Source organism: Oryctolagus cuniculus, chromosome 2, assembly GCF_051225735.1.
Source record: "Oryctolagus cuniculus isolate XC-2025 breed Fujian yellow rabbit chromosome 2, ASM5122573v1, whole genome shotgun sequence".
Classification (NCBI taxonomy): domain Eukaryota; kingdom Metazoa; phylum Chordata; class Mammalia; order Lagomorpha; family Leporidae; genus Oryctolagus; species Oryctolagus cuniculus.
Window position 1 is genome coordinate 181327208 of NC_142868.1, and position 25326 is coordinate 181352533.

The 25326-nt window shown below is 57.5% G+C and overlaps 2 protein-coding genes across 8 annotated transcripts in view; one reads left to right on the plus strand and one right to left on the minus strand.

The window, feature by feature from the left end:
* Positions 1–901, plus strand: part of OTOF (otoferlin) — an 82372-nt gene extending 81471 nt beyond the window's left edge. For all 4 annotated transcript variants that reach the window (XM_089326698.1, XM_089326699.1, XM_089326695.1 and 1 more), the window contains one exon: positions 158–901. In XM_089326698.1, the coding sequence (XP_089182824.1) occupies positions 158–338 (181 nt within the window). In that variant the 3' untranslated portion in view covers positions 339–901. The remainder of the gene's footprint in view (positions 1–157) is intronic.
* Positions 902–1332: 431 nt separating this feature from the next.
* DRC1 (dynein regulatory complex subunit 1) overlaps positions 1333–25326 on the minus strand; it is a 43494-nt gene continuing 19500 nt past the window's right edge. The window contains exons 1-14 of one of the 4 annotated variants that reach the window (XM_089326700.1): positions 23813–24089; positions 22881–23018; positions 22393–22479; positions 21577–21699; positions 17385–17524; positions 12738–12872; positions 12202–12437; positions 8899–9011; positions 7898–7987; positions 7390–7476; positions 3979–4247; positions 2889–3032; positions 2533–2635; positions 1333–1558 (exon numbers count right to left, since the gene is read on the minus strand). In XM_089326700.1, the coding sequence (XP_089182826.1) occupies positions 1502–1558; positions 2533–2635; positions 2889–3032; positions 3979–4247; positions 7390–7476; positions 7898–7987; positions 8899–9011; positions 12202–12437; positions 12738–12872; positions 17385–17524; positions 21577–21699; positions 22393–22479; positions 22881–23018; positions 23813–23947 (1857 nt within the window). In that variant the 5' untranslated portion in view covers positions 23948–24089 and the 3' untranslated portion in view covers positions 1333–1501. Of the gene's footprint in view, positions 1559–2532; positions 2636–2888; positions 3033–3978; positions 4248–7389; positions 7477–7897; positions 7988–8898; positions 9012–12201; positions 12500–12737; positions 12873–17384; positions 17525–21161; positions 21485–21576; positions 21700–22392; positions 22480–22880; positions 23019–23812; positions 24090–25326 lie in introns of those variants that run through there. The other 3 variants (XM_051843124.3, XM_089326701.1, XM_089326702.1) reach the window with 3 other exon arrangements.

Here is a 25326-nt window from a genome sequence, read left to right on the forward strand (position 1 = left end):
GTCAGCTGCTTAGAAATGGACTTGAACCTGGGCTCCAGAACCCCAGCTTTGGAGGCTGGGGCCGTGACAGGGCCTCGTGGGGTCTGGGAGGACACTGGGGTGAGGACTCCCGGGGCGGCTGTGCCCTCCCTGACGGAACCCTCCCGCCACGCTGCAGCCGGCCGGACACGGCGTTCGTCTGGTTCCTGAACCCACTCAAGTCCATCAAGTACCTCATCTGCACCCGCTACAAGTGGCTCATCATCAAGATCGTGCTGGCGCTGCTGGCGCTGCTCATGCTGGCGCTCTTCCTCTACAGCATGCCCGGCTACATGGTCAAGAAGCTGCTGGGGGCGTGAAGGCCGGCGCCTGCTGCCTTTGCCCTGGGGAGCCCCAACCAGCCCCTCGTCCTCACCTGCAGGCTGGGGGGCGTGGAAAGGGATGGGGCCGCAGAGCAGCCACCTCCTGCCCCATCTTGCCAGGGAACCACCTCCTCCAGGCCCTGGCTCTCCAGGAAGTCTCCCCAAACCCGCCCTGGGCTGAGTCTGGGACCCTGGGCCAGGGCCAAGGGCTTCCAAGAGTAAGGAGCAAAAGGTGCCCCCACCCATTCCCTAGACAGACTGAGGAGAGCTGAGGCCACCAGTCCCCACCCCCAAGCCCTGTGGAGGCTGCTCCGCCCACTGCCCGTGGCTCCTCCTCCTTCCCAGGCAGCCCCTATCCTGTTGCAGGTTCCTGTCACTCCCCACAGCTCCCCAGCCCAGAAAGGAGCCGTGCCCTGCCCTGCGGCTGCAGCCAGAGCTCCCTCTCCAAGTGCTGCCCTCGGCCTGCACCTGGGTTTCCGCCGCCTTTCTTCGTTTCTTGAGTGTGACTTTTCTCTTAATAAAAAGAATCCAAATCCTGGCAAGGCTGCCTTGGTCTGGGGGGCGGGGTACAGGGTCGGTGAGTCTGGCTCCGTAAACTGGGCACCAGCTGGGTGCCTACAGCTTTGCCCTGCAAGCGGCCTCTCCTGGCCCAGGGTTCCGAGCAGGTCCAGGCTGTCCATGGGAGGAGCCTCAGCCCACAGCCCAGAGGGTACGCCAGGTGGACCCAGGGGCCCCTCCCAGGGCACCCAAAGTGTTCTTCAGGCCTAGAGACCATTGGAAGGTGGAAGACCCCACAGAGACCCCAAAGCGCCAGCTTCCACCCATAGAAACCAGCTGCTTGCAAGGCAAGAAGGGGCCCCATGGCCCTGGCCATGGCCTCTGTTCACCCCGTGGGTGACTGCAGCCTGGGGACTAAGTCCACAATGACACAGGCAGGGCAGCGGCCCCCGTGTCACCAGACCTGGCCTCTTCAGAGAGATTCAGCCACAACTTTTTTTAAAAAAAAAGACTTTAATCACAACTGCAGGAGACAGGCAGTGCAGGCCTCTCGTTGCCCTGTTCTGATGGGCTCATGAAGACGGCTCTGGGAGACCCAGGGGGTGGGCCCGAGCACAGGCAGAAGGGGCCAGCCCTGACACTCAGCCCTTTGAGGTCTGCTGCTATTTTGTGGGGACCCGGAACACCTGAGTCGGAGGAACCTGCAGTTCCGAGTTTATCTGGAAGAGAGAGAGTGAAGGTCATCGTCCTCCCCTGGGCCCTCCCGCAGGACCCGCAGTCAGGGGCCCAGGTGGCTCCCCACGGCCGCTTCTCCTGTCCAAGGCCCAAAGACGCCTCTTGGAAAGGCCACGGCTGCCTCCTACCCAAGCCACGGACGGGGCGTCAGCCCCCTGCGCCGGTCTCCGCCTTCCCCTCTGATTCACTCTCTCAAGCCCTGCAGGCTCGCCCCAGACCACAGACCACAGACCCTGGGCTGGCAGGGTGGAGGACCTCGGGACCACCAGCAGGTGAAACGGGGGAGTGAGTCTGCCCCAGGGAAGATCACACAAATGAGGCTCCATAGGCAGTGAAGCTACTCCTGGCTTTGGTGCTACTTAAAAACCAGCAGTCCCAGGCCGGCGCCACAGCTCACTAGGCTAATCCTCTGCCTTGCGGCGCCAGCACACGGGGTTCTAGTCCCGGTTGGGGCGCCGGATTCTGTCCCGGTTGCTCCTCTTCCAGGCCAGCTCTCTGCTGTGGCCCGGGAGTGCAGTGGAGGATGGCCCAGGTCTTTGGGCCCTGCACCTGCATGGGAGACCAGGAGAGGCACCTGGCTCCTGGCTTCGAATCAGCGTGATGCGCCGGCCGCAGCGTGCTGGCCACGGCAGCCATTGGAGGGTGAACCAACGGCAAAAGGAAGACCTTTCTCTCTGTCTCTCTCTCACTGTCCACTCTGCCTGTCTAAATAAATAAATCTTTAAAAAAAAAAAAAAAAAAAAAAAAAAAACAGCAGCGGTTCCAGCAGGGCGCTGGTGCCCAAAACCACAGCGCCCAAGGGACCTGGTCACAGCCCGGCTGCCCTGGAGCAGACTTCGGGCGTCGTCCACTCCAGTTACTGCCACCACTTGAGGTGCGGCTGCAGACTCCTCGCCCCGCACCCCCAGCTCCTGCCCTGCCGACAGCGTGGGGTCTCGGGGCCCCTCCCTGGCCGCACCTGGGCGTTGAGATACTGTCGCAGCAGCTGCTGCAGCTCCGTGTTCTGCTTTTCCAGGGACTCGTTCTCCAGCAGCAGCTTGGCCCTCTGGGTAAGCACGAGGCTGTGGGCAGCAAAGCAGGGTGGAGGCCCACAGAGTCCCCGATCCTTGGCCAAGGATGGAAGACCCCAGACACCTCGCCTTTCCCCAGGCCCCTCACTGAGCCAGGCCCGCAGAAAAGAACAGGCAGGGCAGGGCCTGAGGGCTGTCACCCCCAACACGAGCTGCCAAGGGCGGCTTCTGTCTCCCAGGCTTTGCGGGAGCAGGGCGGTGCCCCGTCCCGGCCTCCCGCTCCAGAGCCCTGACGCATGCTCACTGGTACTTCTCCAGGGCTGTGTAGAGCGCATCCCAGAGGTTCTGCTTGGAGGAAGGGATGACCGTGGTCAGCGCCCTCCAGTACTTGGAGTCTTCGGAGTCATCGCGCTCCTCCTTCCGCATCTTCCGCGGTGCCCGGGCATCCCTGAAGGTCAAGAGCAACGGAGCCGTCATTGGCCCCCTCCCTTCCCCCTGTCCCTAGCAGTGCCGTCACCTGCTGAAGCCAGGCCCACACTGCTCTTCCACCCTTCCTTCCCGCTCGGCTCTCCGGGCCTGACGCTCGGCTCTCCGGGCCTGACGATCAGCAGGACACGGTTCCGGGCCCTGGGTACCACCGGACATCCTGAAAGCATCACCACCCCCACCCCAGTTTACGCCCCGCCCCCAGTGACTGCATGTCCACACCCACTTCTTTCACAAGGGCATCTGAAACGGCTCTCACTTGGTCACCCCCTCTGATGGCCTCAACCCAGGACACTGTCACCTCCTGAGTGCTCTCCCTGTATTCTCTCTCTCTCTCTCTCACACACACACACACACACACACACACACAGCTGCCAATAGGATCTTTCTAAAATGCAGCCCTGACCTGGGCTCCCCCGCGGCTCCCAGCTCTTTCCTGGCCCCAGGCCCACAGGCGCAGTGAGAGCTGGCCGGCTCCTCGCCACCAGCCCCAGCCTCACAGCCCATGGCACTGTGGTCATCCCTCCCTGTCCTGAGTCCCGGGCGCACCAGGCCTTCCCTTGGGCCCTTGCGTCCTGAAAAGCCCTGTCCCCACCTGATGCACCTGGGAGCATCCAGCTCCTGTGCCAGCTCCTCCCAGAACCCTCTCTGATAGGCCACTTCCTCATGAACCACACAGTGCACCTGCTACCGTGCTCCGGCATTGTTCTCTCCATGGCGCCCTCACCTGGCAGGCCTAGCAACTGCTTGCCAAATGAATGCATGATGAGTGAATAAAGTGCCCAGCACTGCCATACCCCTTTCCTTCTCAGCCCAGCGACCCCTCCGGCCCTCCTCTGGAGGCCCACTTCCTGCCCCCGCGGCCCTCACTGCCCTCTGCCAGGCTCCGTGCCCGAGCCGCGGTTCACCTGGGCTTCCGCAGGCCCATGACAAAGGCCTCCAGCACCTTGAGGACGTCGTTGGGGTGGATGAGCTTGGGGGAAGGCGGGCTCTCCCTCTCTGCCTGCTCCCCTTCCACCGGGCTCTCTGCCTCTCCCTCGGGCGCCGTCTGCTCGGCCAGCTCCTCCTCGGAGGCTGACGTCAAGCTCAAGTGCTCGGGCACAGACACCACGCTCGTCTGCTCCATGAACGACACCGTGCTCAGCCGCTCTGCGTTCACTTGGTCCGAGGGGGCGATCTGGGGAAAGGTGCAAGGGGACCACGGTCAGGGACGCCCACGCCCCACTGCAGGAAGGGCAAGCACGGCGTGAGACGTCCAGAAACCTGGCCGGGGTGGAACAGAGGCCAACATGGGCGGGGGTGGGGGGGGTGCTGGGAGAGGCACACGAGGGCTTCCAGACAGCACCGGGGTTCTTCCACATCTGGTCACACAGGGGTGCATCTCACTGATACTCTTTTTTTAGGATTTATTTACTTGAAAGGAAGAGCTACAGAGAGGCAGAGAGAGAGAGAGGTCTTCCATCCACTGGTTCACTCCCCAAATGGCCACAATGGCCAGAGCCGGGCCAGGCTGAGGCCAGGAGCCAGGAGCTTTTTCTGGGTCTCCCACATGGGTGCAGGGGATCAAGGACTTGGGCCAGTTCTTCTGCATTCCCAGGCCATTAGCAGAGAACTGGGTTGGAAGGGGGCAGCCAGGACTCACACCGGTGCCCATACGGGATGCCAGCATCGCAGGTGGCGGCTTTACCCGCTACGCCACAGCGCCGGCCCCTCAATGATATTCTTAAAGCTTACACATTATACATATCCTTTTGAATCATAATACAAAATAAATGTCTTCAATTTTAAATTTAGTCTCCTTCCTATTTCTGTCCCGAAATCTACTCAGTTTACCTCCTGGGGTCAAGCAGATCCAAGAGACCGAGTTTCTCCCGACCCCTCCCAAAGAAAGCAACGGCCCCCAGCCCTGGCTCCCCTTCCATGCCACCGCTCGTCCCCAACTGTGTGCACAAAGAACTTCCTCCAGCCCCACAGCGCGGTGTGAACCTCACCCTCTGCCATTTCAGACGATGCCTGAAGAGCGAGCAGCTCATCTGCACCTCGGCCCCACTGCGCCGGGAGCCAGCGCGGACCCGGAGCCCAGAGAGGAGCAGCCAACGTGGCCAAGGGCTGCTCCCTGGAGGGCACAAGTGACACTCGGACTCTGCCATCACCATGATCTGGGGAACGAGGCGGGCAGCTGGACAGGGTGCCAGAGTTTGTGCTAACCCTGCACTGCGACTTTATCCCTCTCACCCATCAGCTTCGACACGCCCACCTTCCCAGGCTGCACCTGTCTCAGCTGGGACCCGGCAGGAGAGGACGCCATGACGACCACATGGAAGTCAAATCCCGGCCTGCGCCGTGGCTCACTAGGCTAATCCTCTGCCTTGCGGCGCCGGCACACCAGGTTCTAGTCCCGGTTGGGGCGCCGGATTCTGTCCCGGTTGCCCCTCTTCCAGGCCAGCTCTCTGCTGTGTGCTGTGGCCTGGGAGTGCAGTGGAGGATGGCCCAAGTACTTGGGCTCTGAACCCCATGGGAGACCAGGATAAGTACCTGGCTCCTGCCATTGGATCAGCACGGTGCGCCTGCCGCAGCAGCCATTGGAGGGTGAACCAATGGCAAAGGAAGACCTTTCTCTCTGTCTCACTGTCCACTCTGCCTGTAAAAAAAAAAAAAAAAAAAAAAAAAAAGAAAAAAGAAAGAAAAGAAAAAGAAAAAAGAAAAAAAGAAAGGAAGTCAAATCCCAGACAGCACCACACTCCTGCCTCATAAAGGAGACTGGCGGTGGGGCAGGGGCTCCACTGCCCTGACCGGGCTTCCTTGCTGAGGCACCGCTCCGTGTCGGGGGGCCACACTCACACCTGAACTGCTGTCCACTCTGCCTTTAGCATGCCCCACTCTCACTTCTGCACTGCGTGAGGCCTCCACTTTGCTAGCAGGAAGCTAGAAATGCACCCACAGGTGAGAGGGGCAGGGAGCCAGCAACTGCAGACGTCCCCTTCGGAAGCAGCCCCGTGTTTACACTGCGCTGCCCTGCCCAGACCCTGGGAACTTTCCAGGCAGTCTCAGCCCTTCCCTGAAGGGAAGCTCCCAGGAGGGTGCCCCCCCCCTCAATGGGGCACCTGGCCTGGTGACCTCTACAGCCTTCCTCCAAGACGGGCACCCTGGGGGAGGAACCCGTCCCAATTCACACTCAGCAAACCCTTTCCCCTGGAGGAGGAGGAGGAGCGGGAGGAGGAACGGCGGGGGGAACTCGGCCCCTTTCCCCTATAAGCCCCCGCCTGAAGACGGACTGCGCCCAGCACTCGGCTCCCTCTGGCCTGCCAGGGGCATTCGCTCTATTCAACCACGTCACCTTGCCTTCCCCAGTCTGAGCGACTGGCCACCTCTCGGATTCTGTACCACCCGGTTCTGATGGATGCCCTACCCCGTAAGCCTTGCCTACCACAGCTGTCTATGCCTGAAATCTTTCTCACGGGAAGACAAGACCCCACCCCCAACTCTGAAGTCTCCTCTCTGTGGGCAGCAAGAACCTGGAGCCAGATTAAGATCCACGGATCCACGGATCCACGGCCCGTATCAGCCATGTGTTAGTGAACTTCCATGGTGGTGACAGCCCAGCAGGTGGAAAGTGGAATCTGGGAAGCTTTGGCGCACGCTGCTTTTACTACAGGGAAATCCAACGGCTTTGTAGGAGTTTAAAGGTCGTCTCTACCGCCTCCTGGGGCATTCATTCTTATCTATCATCCGCTCTACTGAATTCCTGGTCATTTTCATACTGGTTTCTGGGAGCTCTTTATATACCAAGGAAACTGGCCCTCCCTGTAATATGAGTTGCAAATACTTTTCACCAGGCCATCATTGTCCTCCTAAGGTTGCACACAGTGACTGCTGCCCTACAGAACACCTATGAAAACTGTCAGTGCATCGTCTTCTCTTCTCCTTCACGCTTCTCGGCTTTGTCCACCGGTCAGCTCTTCCTGAGACACATCAGGATACTCACTGCGTGGCTAGCCAGACTGAAACATTGTGCAAATTCAATGTTTTTATTTCACACCACACTTCTATAGCTTACACTGTCAGTACGACGACTTCTCCGGATGGGCTGACCTGGTTACGGCGGAGGTGTGGGCGGCCGTGGGCTGACCTCGCAGTGTCTTCCCCTGCCTTGAGGCCGGGCCCAGGGAAGGAGCAGCCGCCTCTCAGCCCCAGCAAACAGGAAATGAGAACAAGGGAGGCTGGGGGTGGCCCCCCGCACGAACCCCCAAACTCCCCACCATCTCTGCAGAAGGGCCGCTCCCTGGGGCTGCTCTCCCCTCGGCCCAAGGCCTCCTCACCTGGCTGGAGGACAGATGGTGAGCCCGGTATTTCAGGAAGAAGTGCACCAGCTTGTACAGGTCCTCCTCGCTTTCGATCCCCAGGGCCTGCAGAGGAAACAGCACGGCTGCCCCAGCACCCGCGACAGCGGCCTTGGGCCCAGGGTGCTCCGCCCAGCGTCCGGGAGGCTGCCCTGGCCCACGGCACGGGGCATTCATGGGGCGTGGGGCACCTCCAGGAAACAGGCGCCTTTGTGCTGACAGCAGCGCTGCTGGCTGATGTGGGGGGGTGGGGGTGGGAGAAGTTGATGACAGGCAGCTGCACACACAACTGCGAAGCCAAGGCGCACCAGAGACGCGGGCAGGGTGCAGCCTGGGGACAAGCCGACGGCTGATGGCTGCGTGCAGAGGCAGGGCAGGGCAGCCCGGAGCCCAGTGGCACTCTGGGAGACCCTGCCTACTCCCAGGGTGGAGACGAGTTCCAGGTCGGGCAGACGGGGCTGTCCCCAGCCCGGCCCGCGGCACTCACCGAGAAGATGGCGTCCAACCGCAGCAGGTAGCACTCGCTCGTCTCCAGGGGCAGGAGGAGGCTCATCAGCTTGCTCTCTATGAGGAAACCCTGAGGAGGCGCAAGAAGGTGGCTCCAGTCAGAGGGGGGCTTCAGCCTGCGGCTGCGCCCAGGAGCAAAACCCAGGAGGCGAGCAAGGCCTTGTGCGCATGCCCGAGCCTCTACAGGGGGCACGGCCGGGGCCTGCCCTGCCTCAGACATGGGTGCCCTGCACCCATTCCCCTCAGCCACCAGCCACTGGGCGCACACCCAGGCCCTCCCCCAGCAGTCCAGACCCGACCCGGTCACAGCACCCACATTTCTGACCCCCCAAATGTTGTAGAATGCGCAGCAGCAGGCACTGCCGAGCTGGGCGAGGGGCAGGCATGGAGCGAGGCGGGCATGGGGGCCCTGAGCGCCTGGGGCGGGCTCCCCGCAGCCTGCAGAGAGGGGAGGCCCTGCCAGCTGACTCCCTCAGCCCTGGTGCCACAGAAAACTACCCCAGCGGTCCCCAGGGGACAGAGGCCGCCCATCCTTGCTCCCCCACTTCCCCGTACCTCAGAACCACACACTCTAAGTAAGCGCTCAGCGCGGCTGAACCAGCCCTAAGTGTTGTCGCTGATACCCGGTGCAGATGCCCAAGCCTAACAGACGTCCAGCAGCCTGAAGCTGCGCCCCCAAAGAAGGGTCACAAGGCAGGGGGCCTCACCACTTGGCAGGAGACGGGGCTTGCCGGCCGGCACCCCCTCTATCTCACAATGAGCACTTGGCAGTGGGCACGGGGGCGTGGGCACGCCCAGCCTCCCTTGCCGCCTGGCCTGGCCCACAACCTGAGGAGCCCCAGGGGCAGCACCACCTGGCAGCTGGGCCAGCTGGGCGCGGGGTGCAAGCTCCAGGCCTGGTGCCCGGCCATGGCCGGGGTGGGGCGCCTACTCCCGACTCCGGGCCCCGCCCAGCCCCGACGCCACCCAGCCCAGCCTCACCGACTCGTCACACAGGAGCATCAGGATCTTCCTGGTGGTTTTTGCTGAAATCTGCTTGGGCAGGTCCAGGTAGGACTCGGCCTCCGAGACGGCCTCTTCTGCCCCTTCCTCTTCTGCAGAGGCCACAGAGAGGGGACAGAGAAGAGGTCATCTCTCGGCCTGTGGACTTGCAGAAACAGGGCTTTTCTTGAGCCAAGTTCCCTCCTGAAAGGCCTCGTGGAGACCCCATCAGTGGCTGCCCACTGCAGGAAGAGCCGCAAGTTCAGGAAGTAGGAGAAAGCCCACCGCGTGAGGGAGGGGGCCTGGGCTCAGAACTGGGGCTGTCTAACACCTCACTCCTCCACCTGCACCCGCCGGATGCCCCATCCCCACAGGCCAGCCATGGAGTCCAGCAGGCATGCAGCCTCACTGCGCAGATGCCGGCAAACGCGAGCATGCCCACACCACGGTGCCTGGGTTCCATTCCCGGCTCTCACTTCTCGCTGCAACCTCCTGCTAATGTGCACCCTGGGAGACAGCACCAGGCCACGGCCCAAGAGGCCGAGTTCCTGCCAGCCAGGAGGGAGCACGCGGGACATCCGATGGAGGTCCTGGCTCTGGCTTTGGCCCAGCACAGCCCTGGCTTTTGCAGGCATTTCACAGTGAACCAGAGGATGATCTCTCTCTCTCTCCCTCTTTCCCTCTCTCTCTTTCTCTCTCTCTCTCCCTCTCTCCTTCTCTCTCTCTTATCTTTCCTTCCCCTTCTCCCAATACCTTGCAAATAACAGAAAAATTCTATCCATGAACCAGGAGGTGCAGGGGGAGGGACGGTGAGCCTGGTAGGTGTGCTGTATTATTTCTTTCTTTTAAGATTTACTTATTTACTTGAAAGGCAGAGTTACAGAGAGAGAGCGTGAGGTCTTCCATCCATTGGTTCACTCCCCAAATGGCCACAATGGCTGGAGCTGCTCTGATCTGAAGCCAGGAGCCCGGAGCTTCTTCCAGGCCTCCCACATGGGTGCAGGGACTTGGGCCATCCTCCACTGCCTTCTAAACCTGCAGCAGCTTAAAATCAGCCAGCTGAGAGAGGCAAAGGGGCTTCCTCTGAGGAATGTTATCGACATGAAGCGAGGGCCAACAGCAAGAGCCACCACGCAGAAAGGAGAGTGGGCACAGGGACCACTTAAAAAACCTGCTGCTTTGTGCACACGCGTGTGTGTGTGTGCGCATGTGCATGCGTGTGTGTGCATGTGCATGAGTGTGCATGCGTGCGTGTGTATGTGTATGTGCGTGTGTGAGTGTGTGTGTGTGTTTTTAAACAAGCACTGGAAGTAGAAGCCCTGGGTTGTAACAGCCGTGTGTAGAGAGGGATGGAATAGGGTGCAGAGAGTAAATCGTGATCTCTTTGTTCATTTGGCTTTGGAAGCATGTGAATATTTTACTTAACTGCAAAACAAATTAAACTATAAAGAGCAATCCTAATAATCAAAAGTAAAATGTGGGACTGGCGCTGTGGCATAGCAGGTAAAGCTGCCATCTGCAGTGCCAGCATCCCATATGGACACCCGGTTGCTCCACTTCCAATCCAGCTCTCTGCTGTGGCCTGGGAAAGCAGTGGAAGATGGCCCAAGTGCTTGGGCCCCTGCACCCACGTGGGAGACCTGGAAGAAGCTCCTGGCTCCTGGCTTTGGATCAGCGCAGCTCCGGCAGTTGCAGCCAATTGGAGAATGAACCAGCAGATTAAAGACATCTCTCTCTCTCTTTCTCTTTCTCTTTCTCTTTCTCTTTCTCTTTCTCTTTCTCTTTCTCTTTCTCTTTCTCTTTCTCTTTCTTTCTCTCTCTCTCTCTCTGCCTCTCCTCTCTCTCTGTGTAACTCTGACTTTCAAATAAATAAATAAATCTTAAAAAATAAATAAAAGTAAAAGTAAAATGGAACAGCAGCAACAACAACAACAGAAGAACCGCTGCGCATCCAGCTGCTGACGTAACCACACAGGCCATTCCAGGTGGCTGCGGGATGCACTGCTCTCAGTGCAAGGAGAGTGGGACACGGCTCAAGAACAAAAGGACTACAAAGGATTTAAACTGTTGCTACTTCTCACCTGTTGCTGGTAGGCTTGATATTTTCTTGGGAGAGTAATTATTTTGGAGTCACTGAGCACCAAGAGTTACAAGTTGCAAGAAAGCAGATACACTTGATAAGGTTAATGACCATCCTGGCACCCTGCTGATGGTTAGGGTGAACTCGGGATTTATTTCATCATCAAAACATGATTCCACACCCTGGGCTCTGTCCCTTGGCCTAGAAACAACAAGGAGCACCAGAATCCACAGTGTGGTTCCAGAATCCTGTTCCCGATTCAAAGGGCCAGGTGTCTGTCCCTTTGAAACGCCTGGCTCCAGATTGGAGGCAGGAAAAACGCAATGTGTGCCTGGAACAGCTGGCCGTCAGGGTAAGCCGGGCTGCTCTCGAAGGCCAGTAGGGCTGCTCCCCAGGACCCAGAAGCAGACAGGAAGAGACTCCACTGGCCAGAGAGACGGCACAGTCAGAGCACCGGTGAGGACAGCAACTGCAGGAAACGGAAAGCCATCAGCTCTGTTCATAAGGACTGAAAATGGAACGGGACCGCAGACTAATGCATTATTGTGAAAACTGACAGCAGAAGGGAACGTGGGCACCTATCCCGCCTTTTCTATACAAACTGTAGCTCAGGGCAGCAAACGGCTGATGAGCACAGTGTCTCCCAGTAGTGTTGTAGCTAATAAATGAATGTATCCTAACAGACCCCCTCTCTCACTTCCCAGAAGTCCCTGTGGGCCAGAGCTGGGAGCCCAGTCCAGGTCTCCCATGTGGGTGGCAGGAACCCAAGTACCTGAGCCATCACCAGGCCTCCCAGGGTCTGCATCAGCAGGCAGCTGGAGTCCGCAGCCAGAGCCGGGTGCCGAACCCACGCGCTCCACTCGGGGCGTGCGTGTCTTAAAAGGCGTCTTTACCACCAGGCCAAATGCCCTCCCCGAGAATTTCCAATTTCACCATTTTGCAGCGCGAATGTCATCACGGATCTTGGACCATGATTAACAGTGGCTGCCGGCATCACACCAAGAGCAGCCCAACAGAGGTACCCGACAGCGTGCGCAGCAAAAATGAATTGGACCTATACTGGATTAAGTGTCCAGAGCTGCTGGCTTATAATACAGAGGAAACAGAAAAGCCATAAATTAGAGGCGACTTGCAAGTCATTCCAACCCCCTCCCAGCTCCCAGCTCTGACACCCCCATGGGCCCAGCGAGCCCATGGGCTTGGAGGCTCCGCGCGCCGCCCACCTGCTCCCAGCAGCACCTCTTCCAGAACCTGCGCGGCAGACTTGCGCTGCCGCTTCTGAGAGAGGGGCCCCACGTTCCTCAGGAGCGAGGTGTCGGGCGCCGTCCAGGGCAGCCCCAGGTGGTGGGTGTGGATGATCTTGTCGACATCAAAGGCTCGGCCTATGAGCGCCTTGGCCTCCTCTTCATTCATCAGCCAAATCTCCTGGAACTTCTCATCGTCGGTGACGGCAAAGTGCCTGGGAGGGAGAGTCACAGAGCACGGCCCGCTGGCGCCAGGCCCTGGTCAGCCTCCCCTTAACTGGCAGCAGGCAAAGGACATAAGAGTGAGCCGTGGTCATCGCTGGGCCTGGTCCAATCCCCGGGCGGCCAGTCCTACCTAGGATAAACTGGAACGCATCCTGACACAACGCAGGAGCAGCAGGTGGCCCATGAGTGCGGGGACTCAGCCCCAGGACAGCTGAGGAACGCGCCGGGACTGCCGACTCCCCCCACCCCCCGGCCACCTCTGCTAGGAGAGGGGCCTTAGGACCCAGTACCTCTTGGCTTTCTGCAGCTCCTTGAACTGCATCACGAGGCGCCTGTAGTCGCTCGCCAGAGCCTGGTTCTCCTCCTGAAACTGCTTCACCTGCCTGGCGTACTTGGACCTCAGGTTGTTGAGAATGTCGTGCAGGCTGCGGGGAGGGGGCGGGCGTCGGGCTGCGGCTGAGCGCAAGGTGCGATCTGTGCCTCTCACCCACCTCGCTCAGCCCGGCCACAAACCCTCCCCAGTACTCCCAAAACACAGCTGCCACTGTGGCCAAGGAGAGGCAGGCACCAGGAGGTGAGGGGACTGCCCAGAACCAAATGCACGTAAACACCCCCAAAGCCCAGAGCCACAGGAGGATCCTACTCCGCAGTGTGAGGGAACCTTCCTTAGCACACAGCTGGCCAGCGTGTTCGCATTGGACCAGCCTCACACTGCACTCTGGCTCAACTATTCTGGCCATGGTTTGCATGTTCACTTCAAGTCCGCAACAAGGAGAATTGAAGAGAGAAGATTACAACTGCACAGCCGGGCCCGGCGTTGTGGTGCAGCAGGTTAAGCCACCGCCTTCAACCCCAGCAGCCCTCTCCTATGAGCTCTGCTTCAAGTCCTGGCTGCTCCACTTCTGATCCAGCTCCCTGCAAATGTGCCTGGGAAACCAGAGGAGGGTGGAGTTTCTGAAGACCTCTCTCTCTCTCTCTCTCTCTCTCTCTCCCCCCCTCATCACCCCTCTCTCCCTCTCTCTTTGTAACTCTGCCTTTCAAATAAATAAATCTTTAAAAAAAAACGTGCAGCACAAGCCTATGATTTATGAATCATCCATCCTCAAAGAGCTGATACTGTTAGCAGGTGTAGTAGCTTATTCATTAATTCGTGTACTCGTTCATGCATCAAACATAAGGCGCCTCTTTCATACCAAGGATATGTCTGAATACACAGATACGCTTGAAAACAAGGCACTCTCAGTCCAGTCACAGACAAGCACTAATGACAGTGCAGCGTGGCAAGTGCTACTGGAGAATTTCACCCAGGGTTCCAGGGATCCCAGAGCCGGGGTATCTAACTTAAGCTCAGAACAACAGCGGGAGAGAGCTACAGCCTGGCCAGGCACCATGAGTGCAGGCAACACCCCAGAATCACACAGCTTCAGACCCAGGACCATTCTGCAGACTCCACACTCGTGTCCGAGACCCACTTACACAGGAGTACAGAAGTGGAAGGCCGACACACGGCACAGGAGGTTAGGCCTATGCCTACAGTGCCGGCATCCCACCTGGGCACCAGTTCTAGTCCAGGCTGCTCCTCTTCCAATCCAGCTCTCTGCTATGGCCTGGGAGAGCAGCAGAAGATGGCCCATGTGCTTGGGCCCCTGCACCCACATGGGAGACCCAGAGGAAGCTCCTGGCTCCTGGCTTTGGGTTCGCTCATCTCCGGCCATTGCGGCCATTCCAACCAGCAGATGGAAGATCTCTCTCTCTCTCTCTCTCTCTCTCTGTAACTCTACCTCTTAAATAAATACAATCCTTCAAAAAAAATTCTGAAAAATGAACTTTTCCCTCTCCTGAGCATTATTCTGAAATAATCACGAGGTCCTCACACACAAACACTAATCATTCATATTTTCATCAAGAAAATGAAAATTAAAAAAAGCTGGTCTCTGATAAAAGAAAATACCTACAGGCAGGCATTTGGCCTCGCAGCTATGATGCCATCAGGACGCTAGACTGGAGCACCTGCACTCAGCTCCTGACTCTGGCTCCCGACTCCAGCTCCCTACTAATGCAGACCGCAGGAGGCAGTGAGGATGGCTCAAGTGACCGGGTTCCTGCCACCTGCATGGGAGACCTGGGTTGAGCCTCCTGGCCCCTGGCTTCAGCCTGGCCCAGCCTTGGCCATTGTGGGCATCTGGGGAGTGAACCAATGGATGTGACTTCTGTGTGTATGTGTGTGCCTATGCCTCTCAAATAAATAAATACATAATTTTTGAAAAGGAACTATTTTCTTTTTTTAAAGATTTATTTTATTTATTTGAAAGACAGAGTCACAGAGAGAGAGGGAGAGAGATATCTTCCAAAAAATAAAAAGAGAGAGAGAGAGATCAATCTTCCATCTGCTGGTCTACTCCCCAAATGGCCTGGGCCAGGCCAAAGCCAGAAGCCAAAGCCAGGAGCCTCATCCTGTTCTCCCACATGGGTGCAGGGGCCCAAGCACCTGGGCCATCCTCCGCTGCTTTCCCAGGTCCATTAGCAGGGAGCTGGATGGGAACTGGAGCAGCCAAGGCTTGGACCAGGCCCCATACGGACTGCCAGCGTCACAGGCGGAAGTTCGACCTATTACACCACAATGCTGGCCCCTAGTCTACTTTCTTAATTACAGATTCCAGGAGGCTTTCCAAGCATGGGTGTAAAAGTTAATGTTCAAGTAGTCGTCCCAAGGCATTTACTTCCACGTTCTGTAATCACAGAAGTCAATGCAACAAAAATTCACTCAAGGAGCAAACTGGAAATCTCAACAAGGCCGCAGGAACGGGAGAGGACAGCAAAGAATGGCCACGAGAGAAGGCTCAGCAGACAGTGGCAAAGGCCGGAGTCGAAGAGGGGTGACGCTGGAGAACCAGAAACCCGGCAGCGTGGGCTAGTCTGGTCTCCAGACCTACAGGGAGATGACAGGGACTCTCCAAGTCGAACGGCGAAGTTCCAAGTCCCAGATAAAGCAGAGTCACAGTCAAGACGAGCAGCTGGCAGTCGACAAAAAGGTGACACCTGACACCATGGGACCGATGCACAGGGCAGGTGGAGTAGCAGCAGGAGACGAGGATGAGGCCGGCCTGTGCTACGAGACCACCCTGCCCACACGGGCCAGGAGAAGCCGGACCACCAAAGGATCCGGTGGTGGGACAAGTTAAGAAAGAAAAGCAACTATTTTAGGGTCAGAAAAACCAAAGGCAAGGAGTTCGGGATTACTGCCCCTGTGTTTGCCTAGGCCCTAGGAGGACACCACTGGTGTCCCACTGTGGGATGTTCTGGGGTCTGTGGCTTGACCACGTCCCCTTCAAAGCCCAGCATCAGGCCACGAGGCCTTGGGGAGGTGATGAGGCCACGTGAATGGGATGGAGGCCCATGAGAGAGCCTGCGGGGGCTCCTGGGGAGCTCTCCCACTCTCCTGCCCCCAAGGACAAAGTTTTCCTCCCCCCCACCTGGACGAGGTGGCCCTCGCCGGACAAGCAAACTTGTGGGCACCTGAGCTTGGGCTGCCCCGCCTGCAGAACGGTGGGAAGAAAGCCCCTGATCCTTATAAATGAGCCAGTCCCCTGCATTCTACAACCTCTGAAGTGGAGTGGGACACACCTCCGACCATGAGCAGGCCGGGGAATGGGCAACAAGAAGGGAGCTTGCAGTGGACACAGCGAAGCAAGCAAGCTCTTCCGAGAAGCAGTCGGGTCAGCTGAAGGGCTCCTCAGGCCCAGGGAAACCTGGGGTCACAGGGGCACCTCAAGCTCCACCTCCTGGCCCCACCGTACCCACCTCTCTGCTTCCCCTGTCCCCCAGTTGCAACTCTCCACCTCCCTGCCTTCCCGGCCACTGACCCTGCCTACCTGGAGTCTCCTCCTAACTCCTTGTTGCCAATTCCTGCCCCAACCTCCTTCTCTGCTCCATTTCTTTGGGAAGCTTTCCCTGGTAATGCTCTGTTTTTTAAAATATTTATTTACTATTGACTTGAGAGGCAGAGTTACAGAGGGAAGGAGAGAAAGAGGTCCTCCACCTGCTGGTTCATTCCAGTAACAGCCAGAGCTGGGTGGATCCGAAGTTAGGAGTTTCTTCCGGGTCTCCCACATGGCTGCAGGGGCCTAAGCACCCAGGCCATCTTCTGCTGCTTTCCCATGCCATTAGCAAGGAGCTGGACTGGAAGCAGAACAGCCGGGTCTCAAACTGGCGCCCATATGGGATGCCGGTGCTGCGGAGAGAGGCTTACCTCCCTCTGCCACAGCACCGGCCCCCAACCCCTTCTCTCCGTACTGTGTCTCTGTGATGTCCCCCCTAGCTGGCATGGTACACACAGTGGAATTTGTCCAGAAATCCTCCAACTGTTGTCAGGAACTTAGAAGACAGTTGTCAAAGGCAGAAAGGAGACGAGAAGGAAGGGAGGAGACACAAGAAGGGAGGGAAGGGGCGGGTGAGAAACGGGGAGCAGTGAGCCCCAGGACCTGCACCAAAGCAGTCGGGCACTTTGACGTGAGTGCTTCTGGCGCTCACATCCACAAAGGCAGGAGACCTGCAAGGATCCACGCAGCCGTCCGGAGACGGGTACCTCCGCGCAGCGGGGCCACGGAGCAGCTTAAGCAGCAGCGGGAGGGCTCTGTGCGCCAGATCTAGTGCCGGGTGCGGAGAACACCATCTCGTGGGGGAAGAGCAACGGAGGGATGAGCCTGTGGGCTTGCACGGATGCAAAGAAATCCCCAAGGGAACCACTGACAGGCGCCCGGCCAAGCAAGGTTGGGTTGAGAGCACTTTCTTGCTCTACACCCTCAAGGGGAGGGGTGGAACCAGTGAATGCGTTATCTTTTCCAGGAAAGCCTCTGAGTAAGAGCTGGCTGTACTTGTAAAGGTTTCTGCCCCTCCCGTAGCGAGGAGTTCGCTCCGACCCGCGCGCGCCGGCTCACCGGTTGATCTTCCGCTTCTGCTGCGATTTAATCACCGTGTTTTCCTCGTCTCGCTTCTTCAGCACCTGGAAGTTGTACTCCAGCTTCTCGCGGTTCAGCTGATGAATTGCTTTCATCTGCTGAAGCTGCTGCTCAAGAATCTAAATTTAAAGAAAGCAAGCGAAGCACCAGTTGTGCCTGAGGCGCTGGGGTCATTTGTTGGAGCCCTGTCAGAGGAACCTCAGAGACAAGTGCCTCGCCCTGGATTCTCGGGCAACTTAAAGGCCAACCAGGCTGAATACAAATCAATCCACTTCAAGCCCAAAGATCTCTAAGAAAGATCGTGGAGCTTTCAAGTCCAACGACCCAGGGACCTGAGCCCCAGCTCCCGCAGGGAGGTGAATATCCCCCCACTCAAAACACCGCAAAAATGAATGCTGCCGCAAAGCGTGGTGTTTTCCTGCTCTGGCCGTCCAGAGGGGCAGCGCTCATGGTTAACGTTCGGGGCGGGGGGGGGGGGCAGACACAGGCGCTGCTGCTTTTCCATTAGCTGCCTTTATGCTCTCCACAGTCATGGAGCGCCCAATACACGGCAGCCACTTCGCAGGTGCTGCTGGGATGGAGAAAAGCCTCGCCCCGCCCCATCGGGGAGGGGCAGGGTAAGCGACCACGGAAGCATCCCTGAGATGATGGCACTCCCCTGTCTACGTGGGACCTGGAGAATGAGCTGCCTGCACGTGGTGGCAGAGAAGACACAGCACACACACGGCACCGCTGGGTGGCTGACCCAGGGCTCAGTGCCTGGTTCAAGTCCTTGCTCCAATTCCAGCTTCCTGCCAATGCACACCCTGGGGGGCAAGAGGTGGTGGCTCAAGCATCGGGGTCCTTGCCGCCCATGGGGGAGTCCTGGATGGAATTAAGGCTCCCGGCTTTGGCCTGGCCCAGCCCCCGTTGTTGTGGGCATCTGGGGAGTGAACCAGAGGACAGAAAATCTCCACCCCCCCTCTCTCTTTCTCTCTCCCTTTCAAAGAAAATGAAAATTATTTGAAAAGAAAGACACAAAGGTGGGGACGTGTGGGACTCCACCGGCACTGCAGGGTTGAGGCTGAGGCCAGGGTAGCAGCCATGAGAAACGGACAGCACTCTCTCCTCAAGTGACCAGCCAGGGAGGCAGCAGAGGGCAATGACCTGCCAAGCACTGCGGCCAGGTCGCCCTGACCACCAGGGAGAAAGACCTGACACAGAGGCGAGGCTGGAGCGGGGCCACGGCCGCCCAGCTGGCACACGACCATGCTTCCTGTGTGGAAGGTAGCGAGGAGAAAGTCACCGAGGGCAGAGAGGGTCCATCCAGGCACGGGCTGGCCCCCATATGCCTCTCGGGGCTCTCTCCAGGAGGCCAGGGGCTCCTGCAATGGAGTCAGCCGCAGAGGCTACTCCCCGCAGCCATTAGGACCCCACTCTGGGGCATCTCAGACAGGGTCCTGCTGAGGAGCAAGGCAGCAGCAGGGACAGGCACATCACTCCCATGTTCAGTGAGACAGGCAGTGGCTCCCACGCCCCAAATGGGGGAACTAGTCAAGTATAGTCTCCCAACTACTGCAAAGGGTTGGCTTGTTTCTTTGTTTGAGAGGCGGAGAGAGAGAGAGAGAGAGAAAGAGTTTCTGTATCTTGATTCATTCACCAAATGCCCGCAACCACCTGGAATGGACCAGGCCAGACAGAAGCCAGGATCCGGGAACTCAACTCGGGTCTCCCATGGGTGGCAGGAGCTCCGTTACTTGAGCCATCACCGCTGCCTCCCAGGGTCTGCATTAGCAGGAAGCTGGAATCCGGAGCCAGAGCCGGGCAGCAAACCCAGGGACTCCAATGGGAGACTCGGTGTCTTCAGCACCAGGCTAAACGCCCGCCCTGGTGGCCGGGCAGACTTCATCTCCACTGCGAGACGAGTGCTCGAACATCTCCCAGGGGACAGGGGACAGGGGACGATGGGATCCGCGCTTTAACGGACGGCCGAGGAAAGACCACACCGTTCCCTGAGGACTCCTCGGGGAACCTCGCCATGTCTCCACTCACTCAGTCAATTCCACATTTCCTTTCCTCCAGTTAGATACCTTCCTTTGCGGAAAAGCCTTCCTGACTGCAAAAGCTGCATTTCCTCACGGCTGGAAATTGGGAAAGTGCAGCAAATGAAAAAGAAAGTGAAGACATGGCAGAAGGGGCGGGCAAGTGACCCCGAGTGCCCCCACCGCAGGCGGCCTCGGTTAGCACACTGGCACCTCCAGTCCCTGGCTCCCTGTGCCCCACGAGCACTGACACCACACAGGGCAGGCCGGGAGTCCTCAGCCAGGGTGGCCCTTGGGTGGGGCACTCTGGGTGTGGCAGGGAACACGTGCCTGTTTCTCCTGGGATCAAAAATTAATGCTGAAATGCCTGACAGGCACAAGATCCTAAACGGCCTATGCGAGCGACCAACGGTACACGGGGACATCCCTTCCCAGTGCCTCCTGCCTCTAAGCTTCCCCTTGACCTCCACTGGCAGAAAGCACTCGAAAAGCACTCCTTCTGTGTTCTCAGCCCTTACACTTCACCCATCAACCCCAATCTGTGCGCAGTAGATCTTCTCCACTTTGGTTTGCGAGAAGTGCAGCTCTGTATTTCAGAACTGAGTGGGTGCTGTGAATTACGTGGGAAGAGCACATTTGAGGTTGAGCTGCGTGCGCCATCTTCCCGACAGAAACTGGCGCCATCTGATGCGAACGCCAAGTGCAAGTACACCTAGGAGGCATTACAAATCCCATGTGTGCCTTACGGCCGTCCCTGCATTGGTGAAGGGCAGCAAGCAGCGTTCTGTCTCCACCTACACAGGAAAGGAAGCGAAGAGCTGCACCCCTTTCCTCACCCCGCACGCCCCATCTGCCTGCCTCCCACATCCGCACACCCCACTCTCAGCCCACCTGGACTGGGCCGGCCAGGAAGGCCAGGAGTCCCAGTCTCTGCGCCTGAGGGTCCCTCCCCTCGGCTCCTTCCTCTCCACCCACCCTCCTACCACATCTCCCCATGTCCTAGAAATGCTGGCTTCGTTCAAGTACTGGAACATTGGATTAAGAACAGGAGGTAGCATATATCTCCCTGTACTGAGGCCAACAGCATGTCCTTTTCCCTTATCAGTTATCATAGAACCAAGATAAATTCAGAAACCTTAACGAGACATTTTCAGTAAAATCATAACATGCACAGCCCACACAACAACACTGCCCTCTTAGCGACTTGCCCCGTTCTTTGTCAGTGACTCCAATTCCATGGCATTAAGTAGGAGAAGGACCTGGGAATGTTCTCCAGACTGATAAACGTATTTACAGTCTGATGGGGTTTTGAATCCAACATCGTGACAGAAAGCTACAGGGCGAATGGGAACTGAGAGTGTTTGTGCAGACACTGAAATGAGCAGTCTGCAAGGCGACCAAGATGCAACCGTGCAACATCTAAACGTAATCAGAGATGCATTTTCCTAAACTGGTGTTGAAGCAGAATCCTAGCTCGGGAGAAAATTTGGAAGCCAGACGTCTGACCTCCTCCCACTGAGGGAAGCCCCCTCTGGCACGGAGCACACGCAGGCACTCCCACTTGCTGGGATGCCCTTCCCTGCGCTGGCTAGTGCTAACTGCTAGAAGGTTCTTTCTGATGGCAGAAATCGGTCTTACTGCAATTTCTAAACATCAGCCGGGGGCTGCTGAGAATAATGAGAAGAACATATAGGCTTTTGAGGCAGACGGAAATGGGTTTGGAGCCAGGGCTTACCATGCACCAAGGATATGTAGCCCTGTCACAGAGCCCCAGTTTCCTGCTGTATGAAATGCTGTGGGTGATGCCTCTCTCGTGTGTAATCACATGAGGAGTGTGTCGCTGGCAGCAGTAGGCCTGGCTTTGGCCCTGGGATATGGCGAACTTGGCCTGGGGACACGCCTCCGGCCAGGGTAAAATGACTCCTCACGTGCCAGAGCTTCCAGACCCCTGGAGCACCGTGGCAGTCGCTCCACTGCTTTCTTAAAGACAGCTCTTCTCCTTCAACAAGACGCGTTAGAAGCCGGCAGGTAAGAAGCAGCTGTGGCACGGATCATCTCAAGAACCTCCCGGCCAATGGTAAGGCTGAAACACCCGCAGGCGGTGCGCGCGCGCCTGCCCCTCCGCCCCCGGGCGAGGCGTGGTGCCGCACCTGCACGTCCTGCTCCAGCTTGACCTTGATCATGTTGTGCTCTTCGCAATCCCAGATGCTCTGCCTGTTCAGCTGCTTCTCGTAGTCCTCCACTTTCTTAAGGCGGTTGATGAGATACTCCAGCTGCGGGCACAGGGAGACCAGGGGAGGTGAGGGACCCCCGGCCCCGGCCCCGGCCCCGGCCCCGGCCCGCTCAGCCCTTCAGGTGCCCAATGAGCACGGCACAAGGGAGGGGTTGGATGTTTCAAGACCCGGGGGCCGCCCTGAAGCACAGGACTGTGCTGCTAAATGGGATCCTCTCTGTAGAAACTGCAAGAGGAATGTTCCTTTAAGCAATTAACACAGGGGCTGGTGCCCTTTACTGTGTCTTAAAACACCTTCTTGGACCATGAATATCCATGGCTGGGGCAGACCCCCGGGAAAAAGCGACAGGACCATGGAAACACTGGCAGGTTGCAAACAAAGGTGTCCCTCATCTCTCAGAGGGGACCCCTTCACCAAGGCCACAGTGATCATCTGTGAAGTGTGGCAACGGGTGTCTGCCGTGGCAATCCTACCCACACACACAAAGGCTGGCAGATGCAGTCACGGTCAAGACCACCCTAGACTCCACGGCTGCCCAGGCCCCCTCGAAGGCCCTGCCTAGCCCCCTGCCCAGGCCCCCTGGCAGGCCCCTGCCCAAGCCCCTGCCCAGAGACCCGCCCAGCCCCCTCACAGGCCCCGCCCAGACCCCCACCCAGGCCCCGCCCAGATCCCCGCCCAGCCCCCTCGCAGGCCCCCTCGCAGGCCCCTCGCAGGCCCCGCCCAGGCCCTCACCTCTTTGGCATTGTGCGCCTGCAGTGCCCGCTCCCATTTCTTCTTATTACTGCTCAGCAGTTCCTGTCGCTCCACTTCAAACGCTTTCTACAACCAGCAAGGAAGAAGGCTCACGTGCCGGCTTTGTTTAGGCCATTCCCAGCCGCAGAACGGCACCAGGGCCGTGTCACCAGCCACACACGCAAAGACAGCTCCATACGTGAACATGCCACGTGCCACGTGACCAAATGCTTGTGGACTTCAGGTGTTAGAAAGACTAGACTTCACAGGCATCCAAAGAGGAAATGTGCCCAACAGCCAGGCGTCAGCCAGGATCAGAGGCCCGGGCCCTTGCTGGCAGTCCCAGGCAAACCTGCCATGCCATTCAACCTTGACCGGGGTCACTGTACTGCCACAGCGTGGTTCCCAGGACACAAAGGCAACATGCAGCTCACGCCCTCCACCTGGCCCTCCATCCCTCCCTCCCGGGCCCCCACGCGGGGCGGCACCTCGATGTGCTGCAGCTCCTGGCGGAAGCTCTTCGTCATGCCCTTCACCTGGTCCTCCATCCGCTCCAGAAGCAGGCAGATGTCATCGGACTGCTTCTTCAAGTCCTTCACGTACTGGTCATCCTTGATTTTCAGCTCCTTAAAGAGAGCAGGTGGAAGGCGGGTCATCCAGGGGACAGCAGCAGATGTGCCAAGCACGGTCTCCGGGCCCCGCTCATCCAGCTCTGTAGGCACCAGGAACTAAAGTGTGCAGAGAGTGGCTGTGGAGAGCTCAGAGCAGGCCGGAGCAGAAACGGGCGCCTGGGGACGCATGCGCTCAGCTCAGGGCGCAGCTCGGAGCAGGACCCACCTCTCGGACTATCCTTTGCTGCCAACCCCACCAGGCTCCCAGAAAGCCGAGCGGGTCCCCGCCGAGGAGTTAACAGCCCACGTTCCAACACAAGCACATATCTACTGCAGGCCAAGTTCCGCTCCCTGAGAACAGTAGACCTGAGACAACTTCTGCTGTTAAAGGACACCTCGTGGGTGGCAAACAATGCAAACATCACTACAAAACCGCTTCTCGCGGCTAAAAACTCATCACCAGAAAAGTCATCCGAATTGGAACAGGAGAGAGAAGATTCTCACTGTTTCCAGGTGACACGATCTTATACACAGAAAACCTAAATACCCCCACACTGAGAAAAGCTGTTAGAACTGAGGAATTCAGCAAAGCGTAGGACACAGCACCAACACTCAAAATTCAGTTCCATTCCTGCCCACGAATAATGACCAACCAAAGAGAAATTAAGAAAATAATTCCATTATTATCACATCAAAAGTAATGAATACTTAGGCAAAAGACTTGTACACTGAAAACCAGGAACAGAAACAAACAGAGACATCGCGTGCTGGGGACGGGAAGACTCAGCGCTGTTAAAAGTCCATCCTACCCAAGGTGACCTACAGATCCAGTGAAGTCTATCAAATCCCAACGTCATTTGTGCAGACATAAAAAGGCATCCTGGGGCTGGCGCTGTGGCACAGGTTAATCCTCTGCCTGTGGTGCCAGCATCCCATATGGACATGTGTTCGAGTCCCAGCTGCTCCTCTTCCAATCCAGCTCTCTGCTGTGGCCTGGGAAACCAGTAGAAGATGGCCCAAGTGCTTAGGCCCCTGCACCCACGTGGGAGACCTGGAAGAAGCTCCTGGCTCCTGGCTTCAGATTGGTGCAGCTCTGGCCGTTGCAGCCATTTGGGGAATAAACCAGCAGAAAGAAGACCTTTCTCTCTGTCTCTCTCACTATCTGTAACTCTACCTCTCAAATAAAAAAATAAAATCTTTAAAAAAAAAAGACATGCTAACATCATATGGACTCTCAAGGGGCCCTGAAAAGCCAAAATGATCTCGAAAAAGAACAAACGTGGAGGCCTCACCTGCCCTGATTGTAGAACACACAGAGCAGCAGTCGGGAAGAAGGTCTGGTGCTGAGAGACACACAGAGCAATGGAATGGAACGGAGGGCCCAGAGACACAGACTACGCATGGGAAAAGAGCAGCCTGGCCCACAGGGGCTTGGAGAAAACTGGACATTCACACGCAGGAGAATGCAGTTGGACCCGTCCATCATATACAAAAATGAAGTAAAAATGCATTAAAGACCCAAATGTAATAGCTAAAATTGTTAAATTGCTAGAGGAAAGCCTTCAGGACATGGGATTTTTTTAAAGGATTTTTTTTTTTTATTTGACAGGTAGAGTCATAGACAGTGAGAGAGAGAGACAGAGAGAAAGGTCTTCCTTCCGTGGGTTCACTCCCCAAATGGCCGCCAGGAGCCAGGTGCTTCCTCCCGGTCTCCCATGCAGGTGCAGGGCCCAAGCACCTGGGCCATCCTCCACTGCACTCCCTGGCCACAGCAGAGAGCAGGCCTGGAAGAGGAGCAGCCAGGACAGAATCTGGTGCCCCAATCAGGACTAGAATCGGGGTGCCGGCGCCACAGGCGGAGGATTAGCCAAGTGAGCCACGGCGCCAGCCTCAGGACATGGGATTTGACAATGATTTCTTGGCTATGATACGAAAAGCACAGGCAACAAAATCAAAAATGGAGAAACGGAACCGCACCAAACTCAGACACTTCTGTGTATCCAGACAGCAAAGATGGTACCAAGGCAACAGAGGGAAAGAGTGAACTCACACCTGGTGGGAGGTTGGTACCCAGAAGATGTAATTCCACAACAGCAAGAAATAACCCACCCAAAAATGGCTGAAGAATTTAAACAGACATTTCTCCAAGGAAGAGATATACATGGCAGTAAGCATATAAGCTGCAAAACATCTCTACTGATTAGGAAAATGCACGTTAGAGGCGCTGTGAGACACCAGCTCACACCCACCAACGTGGCCACCATGAGGACAGCAGCATACAGCAAGTGCCGGCCAGGATGCCCGCAGTTAGCACGCTGTGTGC